Source organism: Aptenodytes forsteri, unplaced genomic scaffold (genome assembly GCF_000699145.1).
Source record: "Aptenodytes forsteri isolate BGI_AS27 unplaced genomic scaffold, ASM69914v1 Scaffold258, whole genome shotgun sequence".
In the NCBI taxonomy this organism is placed as follows: Eukaryota; Metazoa; Chordata; class Aves; order Sphenisciformes; family Spheniscidae; genus Aptenodytes; species Aptenodytes forsteri.
In genome coordinates this window covers 93,280-109,460 of record NW_008795250.1, presented here as the reverse complement: position 1 = coordinate 109,460, position 16,181 = coordinate 93,280, and the positions used below count along the sequence as shown (strand labels likewise).

Sequence of the window (16,181 nt, the reverse complement as noted above, 5' to 3'; positions counted from 1 at the left end):
TCCCGTCAGCGCTTGGCTACCAGGGTTGATACAGATACCGGTACGACCACGCAAGCAGAAGGGCCGGGAAGTCACCCACCGTACGTTTGAAACAATACACGTTAGTGGAAGCAGTGCCAAACCTCTCCCCCATCGTTTCTCTCGAGCTAAAAACTGGATCTAGAAGCAAACGCACAAGGACCCGCGGGCGCCTGATAGAGAGAAGAGCACAAATTTGATAGTCAACTAAAAGAACATAACAAAAACATGCTTCTGCGCTTCTAAAAAGTGCTTAATCCATGGTACACACCCTTAGCTCAGCCCCAGCGGGGCGCAAAGGCCTAATGACGAGTACTACAACCAAAATAGAATCGATTTAGGTAAGGCAATAAAATATAGTGTAATTACACAGACCCAGATTCATCTCCTAATAAAGAACGAACAGTTCCCATCAGTCTCTCAATAACAAAACCACCGTCATGACCATGGCAATGTTTCTTCAGCCTCTGAATCGGATGACGAGTTTTTGTACTTTATTGTAGCTTTTATATAAAAATTTTTCATTCAAGGACTTTCATCTCGATTTGTGCCAATCACTTTATAAGTTCATTAGTTTACAAATGATTGCAACAACCCGTTAATAAAATGGAACACCTAAAAAGGTTTTTAGTATTTTAAATAACTTCAAGCTTCATACTGCGGCTCTTCTTGTTAAGGAGGTTGAGCCAGCGAGTAGCAGGAACAGCCCAGCAAGTTCTGATGCCCCAGTGGAAGTGACTAGTTACAAGGTTTTATTGGCACAGCCTTGCTCTGCTTAAAAAAAAAAAACAAACAAAAAAACCAAAAAACAAAACCAAAAAACCAAACAACCAGGAACAAACAAAAAAAGAAAACAAAAAGAAAAAAACCCAAACTGAAACAAAAAATTAACATAACCTAAACAAAGAGCATCTTTTCCAAGAAACAGTTCATATTCTCATACAGCCATGAAAAATGTTTAATGACTTAACATACATGTGTTTTTCCTATATCATTAATTTGGAAATACTACAAATGCTGTCATTTTAGACCAGAAAAACTACTGTGATTTGCAAGACCTGACAGTTCCTAAAACAGTATTAAACAACGTATTAAACTTCTTGGCTTTAAATGAAACAATACAACGCAAGTCTCTGCAGTCTGCATTTTGCAAAAGGTAAGAAATACACAAAAGTGTGTGAACAACTCACTCCTACTGAATGATCTTTAGTAACTCGATAGCCTGCTGTGGGGAGCTTACGCTGTCAAATAAAAAAAAGGGAGAAGGGAGGGCCTGGCCCAAATATGCTTAATCCCTAAGAACAAACACGGTAAAGGCCCAAACTGCTCCGTCCAGATACCTACAAAGAGCGGAATGGTAAGGCTGTAACTTATACTTTACGTGTCAGTTGACAGATTATCCACTAACTTATCTAATAGCTAAAGTCTTCAGTACGGCTGTTATGGGGGCACTCATAGCTTGAGTCTGTGTGTTGGAAAACATAAAAAAGAGCTTGTTTTGTTGATGTTGGTCCAGGTATACAACAGTCCTCTATGTTAGCCATCTTCCTTCGGAGGAGTGTACCAGCCTACGGAGAAGAGAGAAACACGTTAGGTACCGACACTGCTACGTCAGGACGATCTTGCCATCTTACCCTGAATTTGTGGGAGACGGAAGCCTAATCTGGCTCCTTCCCTCCCTCTTAGAGCAGGCCAGCTCAGTGAGACCCAGTGCCCTGAACGCTAGTGGTCTGCAGCGGGAGATAAAGCATGGGGCATATTCCAGGAGCAGACCCAATATTTGGGTGTGAAAATTAAGTACTTCCGAGAGTGGGGTTTTTCTGTGGCAGCAGCTATCCCGAGCTGGACAAGCTGGACATCAACAGAGGAAGCTGTTGAAGGAGAACACTGCTGTAACAAAACCGAATGGAACACAGGTAAAACCCCCAAGTCTTCAAGCCACTTAATGCACAGACATACAAACACGACTACACTGGGATACTTATACATAAATCCCATCTTGCATACTGAAGAGGTTAGGCACGCGCAGGCACTTGACCGGTTTACCCTACTTCTGCAAATCCTGCTGCAGGAATGGGCCCAGAAATGTCAGTTGAGTAGCTTGCCTCCTGATAGGATTTGGCATGTTTAGCCGTTGAATCATACCTGATCAAGCGTGCATAGTTTTTTCTAGCCACCTCCAGATCTCCAATCTGAATTCTCCCCACCACTATTGTAAAAAATCCTCTACATTTTTGTACAGTGAGTACAGGGCCTATTTATGTTGTCCCAGAGAACAGGTAGCAGCTATAAGTTAAAGACACCTTTCGCAGCAGCAATAAATGCTGTGAATGCTTTGCGCACAGCTCCTGACGCAGCAGTAATCACTGTAGTCAAGGCTAGCATATAGCTAGAAGTAAACAGACAGCCATGCTGGCTTTTGTGGCAAACTAAAAAAGCAAAAGACTCAGTTAATGGCAAGATCAAAATATTGTAGAATTGGAAAGCATTTTAAAGTCGTTATCTTTGATCTTCCTCCCAATAGCAGAGAAGGCATTATGTTCAATTTTAGAGGTAGGGAAACTGAGGTGCTCACTACAGTCACACTGAAATACGCTCTCACGTTCACAGCAACATGAATTCCCAGAGGAGACTGTGTCCAGCCCGGACCAAAGAACATCACGGAAGTAGTAACTGGGACTAACTCCCTCATCACGAGACCAGGGAACCAATTCTGCTGACTACTTCTACATAACATGTAAGCCACTTAAACCTTTTAAAGCCTCAGGTCATTTGCTGTCTTCTCATCTTGGCACGATGAATGCAATTATACCTGAAGCACTTGAATACTTGTTTTATGCAACTGAGAGACCATTAACTGGCTTTAAATGGGGGGTGGAAACAAAAAACAAAACCAAACCCAAACCACGTGTCTCCCATTTCTATTGCGCGGTTTTCCAGCCAGGGCACTTCGCTTGGACTTTTTGTAGTTTTTCAGTCTCTGGTCTTCCTTTCCACTTTCTCTCTTCCTTAACGATTACTACTACTAAGGTCTTGCCACATTGAAACAAAGCCTTTCAGGGAAAGGGGCAAACTTTCAGCAGGTACTTCACTAACAAATAAGACACTTGAAAAGCTACAGTAACAATAAAGTTACTAGATCAACTGCCTGAAAATGAAGTCGACTACCTTTCAAAGGACAGCAGGAACACAGGGAACATGGCTATGTTCGTGTAAGCTGGACAAGTTGCAGTGATTGCTAGTCAAGTTACTTTAAGCACTACTGTCTTCCTGGGGCGGGACGAGGAAAAGGAAACACCGTTTATGGTCTTCCCGAGCCAACATAAGACACTCTGGCACTTCAAGTTTTACTGTGGCCAAATACCAATTCCCAGGCCGCTGTGCAGACAAGAACCAAGCCGCAAGAATATACATACCATTTTTCTCATGTATTTGTACTAGTGACTTATAGGACTGCTGTGCTCTTGCTAGATTATATTGATTCTGAAAGGAGAAAAAAACTAACATGAAAAAACCTGTATCTAGACATGTGGAACTTAAAAACAGTTTTACGAAGAAACTCTACAGTGGGCTTACAAATAAAAACCATGCACGATGTTACAACATTCCTGGCTTTAAAGTACAAGATTTGCAAGACAAATACCCTTATCTTCTCGTTTCTCCTCCATCATAATGACAATAATTTGTACACCCCTGCTGCTGGAAAGGCCCCTCTATTGGAGGGTTCAGAACCTGAGGTACGTCAAAAGCGTGTGCAACTGGAAGGGCAGGCTTCAGGCAATCCCCACCGTAACTCCGTCGTGCTCAGCTGACCAGTTACCACGTTCGACAGAACTGCGGTCATAAACTTTTACATCTTACCTAGTTCGCTATCCTTGAATCAGTACTTAAAAGCTGGCATCCAAGTGAGAATTTCATCGACTTAAATATTTAAGCATCCTTTGAAAACAGCATGTAGTACTTCAAAGTCTTTGAAGTTATGGTCCATCACCAGCATGCACGCTTGAACTGAATTATGATTTCGATTAATGCTGAATGGCTAGCTCAGAAGTATTTGCATGGTATTATTTTTCACCCTCTCCATGAAACTTTGCAGGTGTCTAGTCCAGCAAAAGGAGGAGAACTTCCTAACATCAGCATACGCAACCCAGGCAGTCGGGCTGTCATCTACAGCCCTTCTCAGAGCCGGAATTTCCAAATCCTCCTGATTCCCAATTCTGAATCCTCCTTCCCTTCCCCCCTTGCCAATACGGGGATAGTACAAGTCCAACTACTTACACACCCTGCCCATCCCAAGGTTTTATCCTCCTCCTATATTCATCATTTCTTAACAAAGTCATAGTTAACTGCCAGTAAAATACTCGTACATGCACCAGACATCAAGATAAACCAAAATGCGTATTTGCAATGACAATTCTGTCATTAAGCATCTTCTATGCAACTCAGCGAAGAAATGGAAGCCTAACAGTGATTTGTGTAATTGATACACACAGCACATTTACCTTATTGGCTCCAAAATGTACTCTGGCTTTTCCTTTGACTAAAGTGGCATTGATCTGCATGATGACTGATTCTATTGAATAGGCACTGCTCCAGCCCTGGAGGAGGAAAGAAATATTTCTATATAACATGTACTTACTTCTTGTGCTCACCTTGCAAATCTATTTTGATATGTGTGCTTTGGGATTTCCCCCCCACACTCCAGTTTTAGTTTTAACTACTTGTTTTCAGTTAACAGCTTTTATTTTCCAGAGAAAATCTGGAAAGCGATATACAGTATTAGTACTAAGGACCTGTAGGAAAAATGAAAAGGCTGAATCACACATTTCCAAAATACAGCAAGACAGAATCAAGAAGAGCTCCATTATTACACCATTTACACATTTTCAGCAACATCACAAAAGAAATTACAACTTCTTGTTGGAAGAAGCAGAAAAGACTGCTATCTAATGAAACCACTGAGTGAGCTATGACAGTTTTGCTCCCATGAAAATTACTGCTTCTCTCTGGCATTGCTTTACCTTCCAGGGTTCACAAAAGTTTCTGCCAGAGCCTGCAAATAAGTTACTTCATTCATTTACTTGTTTTAAAGAGAAAACCGATCACTCTGTCTACACGAGAGTCATCTATGCCTAGAATCTTCTGCATTCCTCACTTCTCCAGAGCTGACTTCGTGCAGCAGCAGAGGCTTCTGGAAAAGAAAACAACGCCTCTTGCTCCTCAGAACTCACTCTTTACACTGGCTTCCTCCCAGAAATTCTGAGGATTCAAAATTGATGCGCTCTCACTTCTTGTCTCTTCCTCAGACCTCTTGTAAGCCATCCAAGGCAGAAAAGATGATCTTACACAAGATCAGCAAGGCAAATCTTGTGGAACTGAGGTTTATTCCACCATGTTCCCTTTGGAGTGTGTAACTTATTCCACACAGTGATTCTTCAACTCAGGGGAAACACCCATTGTCATTATTTTAAAGCATGCTTTGTTATTACCCAGATAACAGAGTCTGTGTTCACCTGTTTAGTAAGAAGTTCCATGCATAATGCACCTCCACCTAGGACATACCTAGAAACAAATGTGAAAGAAAATATATCCGACATCAGCAGTTAGTAAAAAGATGAAACTGTTCACAGCACTTTAAAGCTCTTGCAGGCTAGTTTGTTAAATTTTTTATTCACAAAAAGCTGAAATGCCCTTTAACCAGTAATATATTGTAACTAGATAGCCATATTATATTTATGCAAAGAAGATTAGCATTGTGAGACACACCCCCCAAAAAAATTCCTTTGCTAACTACACTTAGTTAAAGCTAAGACTAGTTGTGCAGACTAGCCCGAGCTAGGAAGGTTGCTTGAAAAAAGGAAGGTTGCTTTTTATGGCTACACTATGTATATGTAGTACTGATGTGTAGTTATAAAGAAAAACAAAAAACAAACCAAATTCACTTCTGTACAGAGATTTAACACAATTCCAAACAATGTAGGTGCACCTATAAATCAAAGGTGTAGACAAATGAGATCAAGCAGATCTTCACTCGCTCTTTTCCTATAAACCACTTTCTAATTTCAGTAAGACTTCATCATGCATTGTGCTGACTGGGACTCAGCAGTCAGCACACCTGGTCATCGCAAAACCCGGACTGAGGGAGTAGAATTTACCACTCCAAAAATGTAGTCTCCCCTATGATCAAGATGTTCAAACAATGTAAATCTGTACGACATTCATAGGGAAATGATGACCGAAATCCAAGCTTTCTGGGCCATTCTTTCTTTCATTCTACAAAGAAGTCCAAGTACAACAAAACCAGAATCTAAATGAGTTTTCTGGTGTCTGGCACTCCTTGTTTACTTTTTCGGTAGCAGCAATCCTCACGAACACTCTTTAACTGCACTAACCATTTCTTGAATGCAAAAAAGACACACAGCAATTCAAATCAAATCAGAATCAGCACCAGCTATCACAGACTGCATTTTCAAACGTACAAGTATAATTTCCTGTCAGCAGGAGACGCATAAAAGCCTTGGAAGGTGAATTTAATCTTCTCTCCATTGATATACACAAGTTTCCACTCCACAGACAGCACTTCAAACATGTTTTAGATGACTTTTGGAGCATGGTGTCAATTGAATTTAGTACCTTTGGGTTAGCATTTGAGGAGATTTTAGACAAAAACTTTATGGCAGCGTTAATGGCAAAAGAGTCAGTTAAGATCGAACAGCAAGTTTAAGGCAACACAGGGATCAAGACCCCTTCAAAGCACTAACTCAAAACACCCTACTATTCTGAACAACAGGAGAAGTAACAGCGATGTTAACCATGCACAAAGAGGCCAACTCTTAAACATTATGGCAGGCACAGAGTCTTCCAAAGCTAGACACAAACTAAGCAATTCAAAGAGGAATTGCATCTGGCTGGAATATGCACCCAGCTGTTTGGCTCCTATTAGTTCATGAAGCTTAAGAAGCAAGTCTCCATATCACTCTTTGAGCTCTTCACCAAACTCAAGGTCTACAGCAGCTCATGAATATACATTTAGGGGAAATTTCTTGAAGTCTACATATATGGTAGTCTCAAAATGTTCCCTGCAAACCCAGTCAACCAATCTCAAGTTGTAACATTTTCACCACAAAGTAAAATTTCTGTAAAGCAACTCAAACTTACCCTCCTGTGAGCACAGGAGATACCACTCGCACAAAGGGAGGATCGAAAGGGAAGTTATCCTGAAAAGTATAACAAAAAACAGGTTAAGAACAATACTGTGACAGTGTTTTCCTAACCAGGAAGTATTTCGATAACCTTATTTCGCAAATCCGATTTAAAGCAGTAACATTTTTCAGTTCTGTAAAAGTCACGTTTCCACAGTAGTGGCTAAAAAGCAATCTGTGGGAAGTTGCGCTTTTTTCTTATGCTACACTTCCATCTTTACCCAAGTTAACAGCTGAGGGTCATTTCAGTCACTTGCTACGGCAAGCAACAAGCTTAACCCCAGCATTTCTTCCCAGAGACACATACCTTAAAAGAGAAGTTGAGTAAAATGTATTCTACACCTTCTTTTTCTTTTAAGACCTGAAGATCACTATGCAGTGGGCTATCAGGATCAACTCTATAAAAGAAGCAGGGGGGAGATCCTGGATGAAGTTAATATTTTCACTACCTGTAAATAGTAATTATTCTTAAAGAGCTCCTTTACATATTTGTAGTTTACAAACTGTAATTTGAAGGGAACCGTAGAAAACTCTTGCTCCCTTTACAAAGTAAACACTTTGCCATGAGATCAGCATGAAAGCTTGCTGCAACGCACTACATTCCCAAGCTATCAAGTGTTATTTGAACACAGTTAGCACAAAATAACCTGTTTATTTGAAAACAGCAATTTTAATTCTCTCCAGTTCACTGGAAACGTATGTCCCAAGGCGGGGGAAGAAAAAAAAGATTTTAACAGGAAGACTGTAGTGATCTAGTTTTCGGTACGCAGTTACTGAATCCTTTATGGAATATGTGATCACAGTTCTGTGTCAGCTGTTAAAAGTAATCTGCATCAGCAGAAGTACTAAAGCCAGCAGCTTCTGCTCAGCAGAATTTCAACAATTGTTTGTTGCAAAATGCTGGTGGTGAGCAGCCTAGACATTAATTCAGACAGTACAGGGTTAATCCCACCCAGGCTCTGACGCCCCAGCAGCTTTTAAAAGAGACTAGGCAAAAAAATGCCTGCAGCAAGCCAAATGCAGATGTTAAACAAAATGATGGGCTATTAAAATCCAACCCTTTGCTGCAGGTGAAACCACAAACTTCTTAGATCTCGTTTCAGAATTACTTGGGTAGTTTGTCCCCATCCTACCAACAGGAAGCTGTTTCAGAAGAAAATCTCCCAATGCTTAGAAACCTATCACTTCCAGCCTAGCCTGTACTAGGCCAGTTCAGAGTTACTTGTTCTAGTAACAATACTGTTCCTTAGGCAGATGGGCTCTTTTCTCTGACATTTACCCCCTCAACTAGTCTGCACACAGTTCATTTGTTTTCAGATACTTTTTGCTGGGATAAACAAACACAATACTTCTTATCTTCTCTCAGTCATTCTGGAAGCCGTTTGCTGCATGCACCCTATTTTCTCTTTCTCGAAGGCAGAAAATCAGACCTGTTCACAGCACTTGAAGAAAGGTTTCAAATCACTGCACAGTGGTTTGAACGCTCTGTTACAGAAGCGCTCGACAGACAAGGCCTCCTGTAATATGGCACAGATTTTCCTGACATACGTCATCCCTGCCATTTTCAGCTTCAAAACGTTCACATGCCTATGATTACACTAAGGAGGAAACAAAACTGTATTTCAGCAGCTGGTGACATAGTCGTAGAAGTCTTGCCACTAGGACAAGACAACAATTCCTATGGGCAGGTCAACTACTGTACTGAAACAGCTTACATCCTTACACTTATTCACCATGACATATCTGAACTGATGGAAGTTCCTTCATCTCTTGCAGCCACCCAGCCTAGTCTGGATAGGCTTTTCCTTCCCACGGGTTATCTTGTAGGACGATGGCAGATGATCCCATTACCAGGAATAGTTTCAATATAATACCTCCAGAATTAAAGTTATTGGACTATGGACACAACAAGATGAGTTACCATCTGGTACACACAGTGAAAAGCAGTACGTAAGAGAAGACAAGTTATATAATTATATAAGTCATAATTATAACTAAAAGTTTCAGTCCTATGTGTCTGCTCAACTGTAGAAATAAAGAACTAATGACACTAAGACAGTTCTGTTCCTTCTTGCATCTAGAATGAAACTAGAAGTTGCATTTTCTTGAAATAGAAAACAAACAAAACCAAACTAAAACCATCCAGACAAAAACTCTAGACAAAAAATTTCATCATTTAAGGTTTCATATTTTGGAGTAGTTTCGGAAGGAGAATTGAACAGTAATGAAAGTTATGGTACTGCACACTGTGTTGGCTGTGCAAAGAGTTTGGGGTTTTTGCCGGCTCAATTACTACAGTTCAGTCTCTGTACACATTTCTATATACCAGAATTGTAGCCACCACACGCTATTTTATATGCTCTGGCTAGAGATTCTCATTCATCAAAAGTAAGAATCTCTGCAGCAATAATAAAATGAATGAAAAGACTTTAATAACTTACTTCAGAAGTTTAACGTGCCATTCATACAAGCTGTCATTTACCAGTTCCACTGAATATATCCCTGTAGAAATATTAGATAGAATTAATTATGCACTAAAAGTTTAACAAGGTAAGATTTAGCAAAAACATTCTTTGCTTTTAAGTACAAATACTGTCAATAGATGTAAGCAATAGATGATACTGAGATACTGATACTGAGGGACATCCTTCCTCCAACAGCAGAAGCACTTCTGAGCAACTACAAGGAAGAAAAGTTCTATAAAAAAAATTCCACACGAATCAAAACATTCTTCTGACACCTAACCTTTTCCCCCCTCCCAGTTCCCCTTCAAACTTTCCACAGCTACAATTCCAGCTTGCTTAGTACTCAGTATATTTTATACCCAGTACATGACCAACACACTTTTAAAACACTTAACACACAGTCTGAGTATGCAGGATTGTATTTCACAGGTTCTCGTCAGTATTGGCGGACCAGGACAGGACACCGGACAGTGTATGGAGTAGAAACCCCCAAAAAGAAGATACTGCATTGGATGAAGCACATTCCCAACAGCTGACCAAAGAAGTCAGAAAGATGCACCAAAAAAATAGCTGTCTCTGGAAGCCAGATGGTGATTTTCAGTGGTTCATTTGTTTTAAGCATGTTAAACAATAGTTATGCATTTCACTCAAAGGGAAGGATGAAAGGTTATCTGCCATTTTCTTGTATATTCAAGCTTCCTCTCTGCAGAAGCTCACACGCAGCCCAGGAAAAAGCAATAAATCTTTAACCATCAGACAAGTTTTAGAAAATGGTATCAGTGATGTTCAAAAGTCTAATCTCTTTCGCCACAGACTATTCATGCATATATACTAAACAACTATGATTAAACTTGTTACCAGAGCTAATATTTAACGGCATATCTATTGCTGATATAATTATTTGGAAGACGTATGCAAATCAGGAACCTGCCTAGGATTTCTGAAGGCTATACAAACAATAGACTGCAGTCACCACATTCTCTCCAAGGAATTACAGTATTCATCTCTGGGTTTTATTATTCTAGAATACATTACCTTGCAGTTGAAACTTTTAAGCATTAGCACTTGGAGTACAGATAACATTTCAAGCTGTCCAGACACCTTTATTTCTAAAGCATTCCAAAACTCAGTAAACAAGGTAAAGAAACTGTGCTTGCTTCTCCTTACTGCAGTGCCACAAACAAGTGGGTACTGCAGCCAAGATCATGATTTCAAATTTTTCTAAGTCTAGGACAACAAAGTAGGTCTGAAAACTTACTCACTGTGCTCTCAATGTCCCTTTTAATCAGCAGCTAGTTCAGAGATGCCACACTTTTCTGTTCAAGGATGAACAGAAGGAGCTATTAAGGCCTTTTTCCAATTTCCCAGATCCAAGGACACTATTTTCTGAACTGCCCTTAGTATAAATGGAAGTCACGAAGTATAAGAATTTCAATCTGTACTGCTCTGATGTCAACAAAAGAGTTGACGTTCAGAACTGTGCTCATTGTCAACTCCCATTAATGATTAATCTATTCCACCATTGTATCCAGAATATTGTCTTCCACCTACATCCAAAAGGGAGTGAAGACTGGAAGAAGCAGCCTCTCAGTATTACGGTTTTGAGTATAAATACTTGTTATAGACAACAGAACAAGTTACGGTAAGGATTCTGATAATATGCTAAATAATGGAAGATCACAAGAGAACTTCCATCAGCTTGTTTATTCGCTAAGCCTCTAGCCCTGTTCCTGCATTCCTTCCACCACCCTAAAAGTCCTGCTCTTACCCTGAATTCACGCACCAGTCCTTCACCTTCAGCTCCATGGGTTACCAAGGTCCACGTGTTTTGCTAGCTCCCCCAAAGGAATAACTTTTGCTGGCCTTAAGAGCTGTACTGTACCTAAACCAGAAGCTGCAACAGGGTTCTTCAGAGAGATGCGCACAGTTCAGGACTGACAAGAATGTGCCTTAACAGAACAGGAAGCTACTTAATCAACCTTTCAAGCACACAGATTTTGAGCTGAATAGTACCTGTATGTCCTCATGAACAGAAGCAGTATCAGGGTTGCTCGCTGTCTTGAAACAGAAGCTTCTTAACAACACTACCCAGAGTTGGGGGGTGTGTGTGTTTGGTTTTTTTTAATAGTCAAGAGGTGTTATTTGGAACCAGCTCCTATGCTTATTTCTTAATTTAGGCAGTAAGAGGAAACAGAGTTACTGTCAAGAAGAATTTATCTGATTAGTACCAGTTTCCAAGAGGTCCTTAAGGTAGGGAAGGGAGTCAAGGTAGGTTCCCCTCACTTAGACACAGGAAGTTTTTTGTTCTATTCCTCTAAAAGGCCATCCACAGAGGTGATGAAGTAAAAGCAAGCACACAGAACCACGAAGCAAGCAAAAAATTAAGAGATGAAAAGGTAGGAAGAAAAACAACCCCTTCCAAAACAGAGGCAATGTCTTACTTAGAGCAACTTTACTACAACTAGAAGTAAACCCCATACAGTCTTTGGAGAAAAGCAGTAAGTTGAAGTCACTATATATGTACAACACAGTCGTTAAAGATATGAACAGAAAAGACTTCATTTAATATCCCCAAATTCTTTGTTCCTCCCCCTCCCTCCCTCAAATTATGTTAAGACCTTTGTGAGTTCTTCCGTATCTAGCCAAATCTCCAACTTTGTATTTGGAAATGAGATCATCTTAGTTTGGAGGACTTGTGAGTCCTATTATCAAAACATGTTAATGAAACTTTGATTAATTTATAGCAGAATATCTTAATTTGCTGGAATAATTTTTGCTTCCGTTAGCTCATAAGAAAGTTGTTTTCTGTTTGTTTTTAAGGGTAGTTCTTCACCTAGATTTTCCAGGTAGATAAGCAACTTTCCTGTTGACAGCAAGCTTGTAGTCATCTTTTGCTTGAACTCCAACAGTAGTATCTCAATCACTAAAGGAACTTCAGCTCTAAAATGGATACTACCTTTTACACCCATAGTTGAAGTCCTGACAGTGTTTTTTAATAAAACAATTTAACAGAAAAGAAAAAAATTAAAGGACTATTACTACAAGTATTATTCATTTCAGAAGTCCCAGTGTTGTCCTATTGTCAATCCTGAAAACATGTAACCTCAGATACACTAAATAAAGTGATTCTAATATAACCAAAAAGCAGCCTTAGATTTTCTGGCTTATATTACAAAGGAAGAAAACAGTGTTAAATTACCTTGCAACAGTTACCAGAACCTTTAAGTTTCACAATGGTTCCCTTTGTGTGTTAATAGCAAGAAATTAAATTAAGTGAAAAATGGACCATGGAGCAATGGACCACTCAGAACAAAGATCACATTAAAAAAAAAAGTGTCAATTATCTACCATGCCCCTGCTCACATGGTGACAGTTATCTAACAACAAAAGACAGAACTAGGCTGTAAAAGCACGAGTTTTGTGCAAGGGAGACGAACCGATACTTAAATTCACTCAAGTCCTAAGACTAAATAAAGCCATAAGGAAGGAATCTATGTAAGTTTTATTACAAACAGCATCATTTACTGGCAAAATTTAATAAATGTATCAGTAGGATGGTGTTTCAAAGCAGGATTGCCATCAGTTTTATAGCGTCAACCTCCACTTGACACTTTACTTCATTAACATGTTTTAGAGATCGAGACGAGGCATCCAGTTGCAGTCTTTTTACATATTCCTGAGTCATAAGCTAATACTAAGTTACTACACTCACCCTTTAGCATCTCAACTTTCTTTACAGTTTAGCAAGATTTACTTTTCCTCATCATTTAGAGTACACTTTCCTACATCAGGAGTTCAGTCTTTTGCAACTGGTTAAGACTCATTATTAATCTAAAGCCAAGAAATGGCATTATTAAGCAACCCAAATCCTCACCTCAAACTACACCTATTATAGGGGCTCCTGGTTGTGCCTCCAGCAGTACCACTATGTGATTAAGCACCATACAGTCTTTATAGTCAAGCAGATTTGTTATATCCAATCTTTGTTCTAACCACAAAAACAAACCCTGAAGATCATACATGGGCAGTAAAGCATCCCTCGTGACTTAATACAGATCTATTTCTAGGCTCTTCCTTAGACCCACTAATCTGTTCTTTACTGGATAGATGGTGATTAGGACATACTGGCAAGCACTCAGTTGCAATAAAGCCTAAAAGAAGTAGGCTACATTAGATCAACACTAGGTTACCTAATCAAATTTATACTTCAGACCTTTTACCACTGTCCACAGTACTTCAGCACGTAAAACTATTTACCTAAAAGGCAAATATGGCAAATCAAAACAGGAGCCTATTGCCTCTTCAACTCTGTCCTTTTAACACAAATTAAAATGCCATAGCCACCAAGTGAGATTTAAGCCCACGAGAAATAAACGAGGGGAGAAGTTCAGAAAAGTAAAAGATAGAGGATTAAAGTTTAGACTGACTTTCTAATAGTGCATTCCTCCTGTTCCCATCCTGGCCTGCACCAGGTTCTCATACCTGGCTGCAGTGATGGAGTTGTCTACTCAGCTGACCTACAGGAATACAACTTGCCTGAAATCTATGTAATTTCTACTTCTTGTATGAGAACACTCAGACAATTCAATATACTGATTCCTTTGCTGAGCTATTTTAGATACAGCCCTTACATGGAGCAAACGGAACAGTCAACCACCCACCTATCTAAAGCTAATCAGTGTTTGTTATTCAAACAAATTTAAGAGACAAGCTTGTTTTCTATTGCCATTTGTATCTTCATTCCAAGGGATACACAGAGCTCAGGATCAGATTAACACCATCACAAAATAATAAAAGTAACAGCAGTGTAATTACGGTTAAATCCTGTATAATAACAAAACCTTCTGCTGTTGAACACAAATCCCTCTACAGCAAGCATATTCTTGTGAGCAGTATTACCCACTGGTAGTGGTCAAAGCTTTTGCCCTATATACCTGGAGAGCTGAATTTCAGGTAGTTCTGAAAACTCAAGAAGTCCCACAGGAGTAATCTTGAGTTAATCTTTGTAATCATCCACCCCAAGAGCATTCTCAGAGTTACACCAATCCTGCTAATTCTCGTATGAAGCTTTGCATAACACAAAGGAAGAACGTTTTAGAGGATATGTATCCCGACTTCCTCTTTCTCCACAAATACACCGTTTTATATAATGAGATTATATATAATGTATGTATCTATGTATTTTTATATATACGTGCACACATATATACACATACACACACACGTATATACATACGTATGACAACAAAACACAGAAGGATTAGCAGGAAGTAGTTGTCAAGAGAATTCTTTTAAAGTATGTTTTAAGAAGGGAAATCTGAAGCATTTTACCTGTTTTATAACTCTGTGATCTATATATATCCCTGAGTTCTTTCATAAGTCGATCTGAAGCCTGAACTGACCCAGAGACTGCACCCTGAAACAAACAAAAAAGACTCCAAATAAGTGAAAAGTAATACTTACATCAAACAGCTTTATTTCCATTACAAAGTTACACTAACTAGAAGGTATTAAGAATATATTAATTTCTGTATTAGGATTAGGTTTTTTAAAAGTTACATATTCTAGTGAGCGAAGATTACTCAAAAGAAACAAGACACTCCCTCTAAAGCAGCACATTAATATATACTACTACATGGTATAGGTGATACAAACTTTTAATCAAGGTACAACAGACATTTTTCTGTATAAGAGTTTAATCTCTTCGGCATTTGATTTCCAAGATGGATCCACAGTACATTTCTAATAGGGAGATATTTCCTTTTACCTTCTGCTCTTATGCACTGGAAGGAAGAGTTAAGACTAATCCTAAGAACAAGCTTCTGCACATAAGGTTTTGCTGTTTTCTCAGAAGTATATTTTTATTTGGTTATGAAAAAAGGTACAGGAGTTGGGAAGCATTGACTATAGAGAACACCAGCTTCTGGATGAAGTAAGACCAACCAAAATACTTACAATACGCAAAACAAAAGCAACACTATTATTTGCAATAGAGTGAAAAAATCAGCACCTACACAGAGGAAGACTAAGGTAAGTAAACCTTAAAATACAAAATATTTTGTTGTGAGTGGTTTATGCACCCAGGGCAGAAATCTCTCCTGTTCTTTTAGAGCTCAGTTCTGTATTACTCAGCATCCCAAAGTGATAGAAAACTTAGCATACAATTTCTGAACCTGATATTTCAGCCTGAGATACAGTGCTAAGGCAAAAAAAACCACACAAAAAAGAGACCTTTAAGTGACACGCATATAAATATGACTGGCTCTAGAAACCACCAGTTATTGACAAACTAATGAACACACTAGTTGTCAAGTAACTGATGTCTACTTACATCCAGTGCAGCAGTTGTTGATACATTCTGCACACATCCCCAACGCTGACAGTTCTATGACCTTGGTATTAACTTTTGCCTCAATTTTCTGAGCTTTCAAGTGAGACAGAACTCACAGACAGAGTTTTTCCTCTTACAAAATTAAAGTGCTTTTTAGAATAACAT

General features: G+C 39.2%; 2 protein-coding genes across 2 annotated transcripts in view; both read right to left on the bottom strand.

The window, feature by feature from the left end:
• FBXO22 (F-box protein 22) overlaps window positions 1–133 on the bottom strand; it is a 6,484-nt gene extending 6,351 nt beyond the window's left edge. The window contains exon 1 of the mRNA XM_009278889.1: window positions 80–133. Coding sequence (XP_009277164.1) covers window positions 80–133 — 54 coding nt within the window. The remainder of the gene's footprint in view (window positions 1–79) is intronic.
• Window positions 134–472: 339 nt separating this feature from the next.
• The window catches only part of UBE2Q2 (ubiquitin conjugating enzyme E2 Q2), a 51,407-nt gene continuing 35,698 nt past the window's right edge, over window positions 473–16,181 (bottom strand). Inside the window, exons 6-13 of the mRNA XM_009278827.2 lie at window positions 15,017–15,101; window positions 9,662–9,722; window positions 7,528–7,618; window positions 7,177–7,235; window positions 5,532–5,580; window positions 4,521–4,616; window positions 3,435–3,501; window positions 473–1,586 (exon numbers count right to left, since the gene is read on the bottom strand). Of these exons, the coding sequence (XP_009277102.1) occupies window positions 1,555–1,586; window positions 3,435–3,501; window positions 4,521–4,616; window positions 5,532–5,580; window positions 7,177–7,235; window positions 7,528–7,618; window positions 9,662–9,722; window positions 15,017–15,101 (540 nt within the window). The 3' untranslated portion in view covers window positions 473–1,554. The remainder of the gene's footprint in view (window positions 1,587–3,434; window positions 3,502–4,520; window positions 4,617–5,531; window positions 5,581–7,176; window positions 7,236–7,527; window positions 7,619–9,661; window positions 9,723–15,016; window positions 15,102–16,181) is intronic.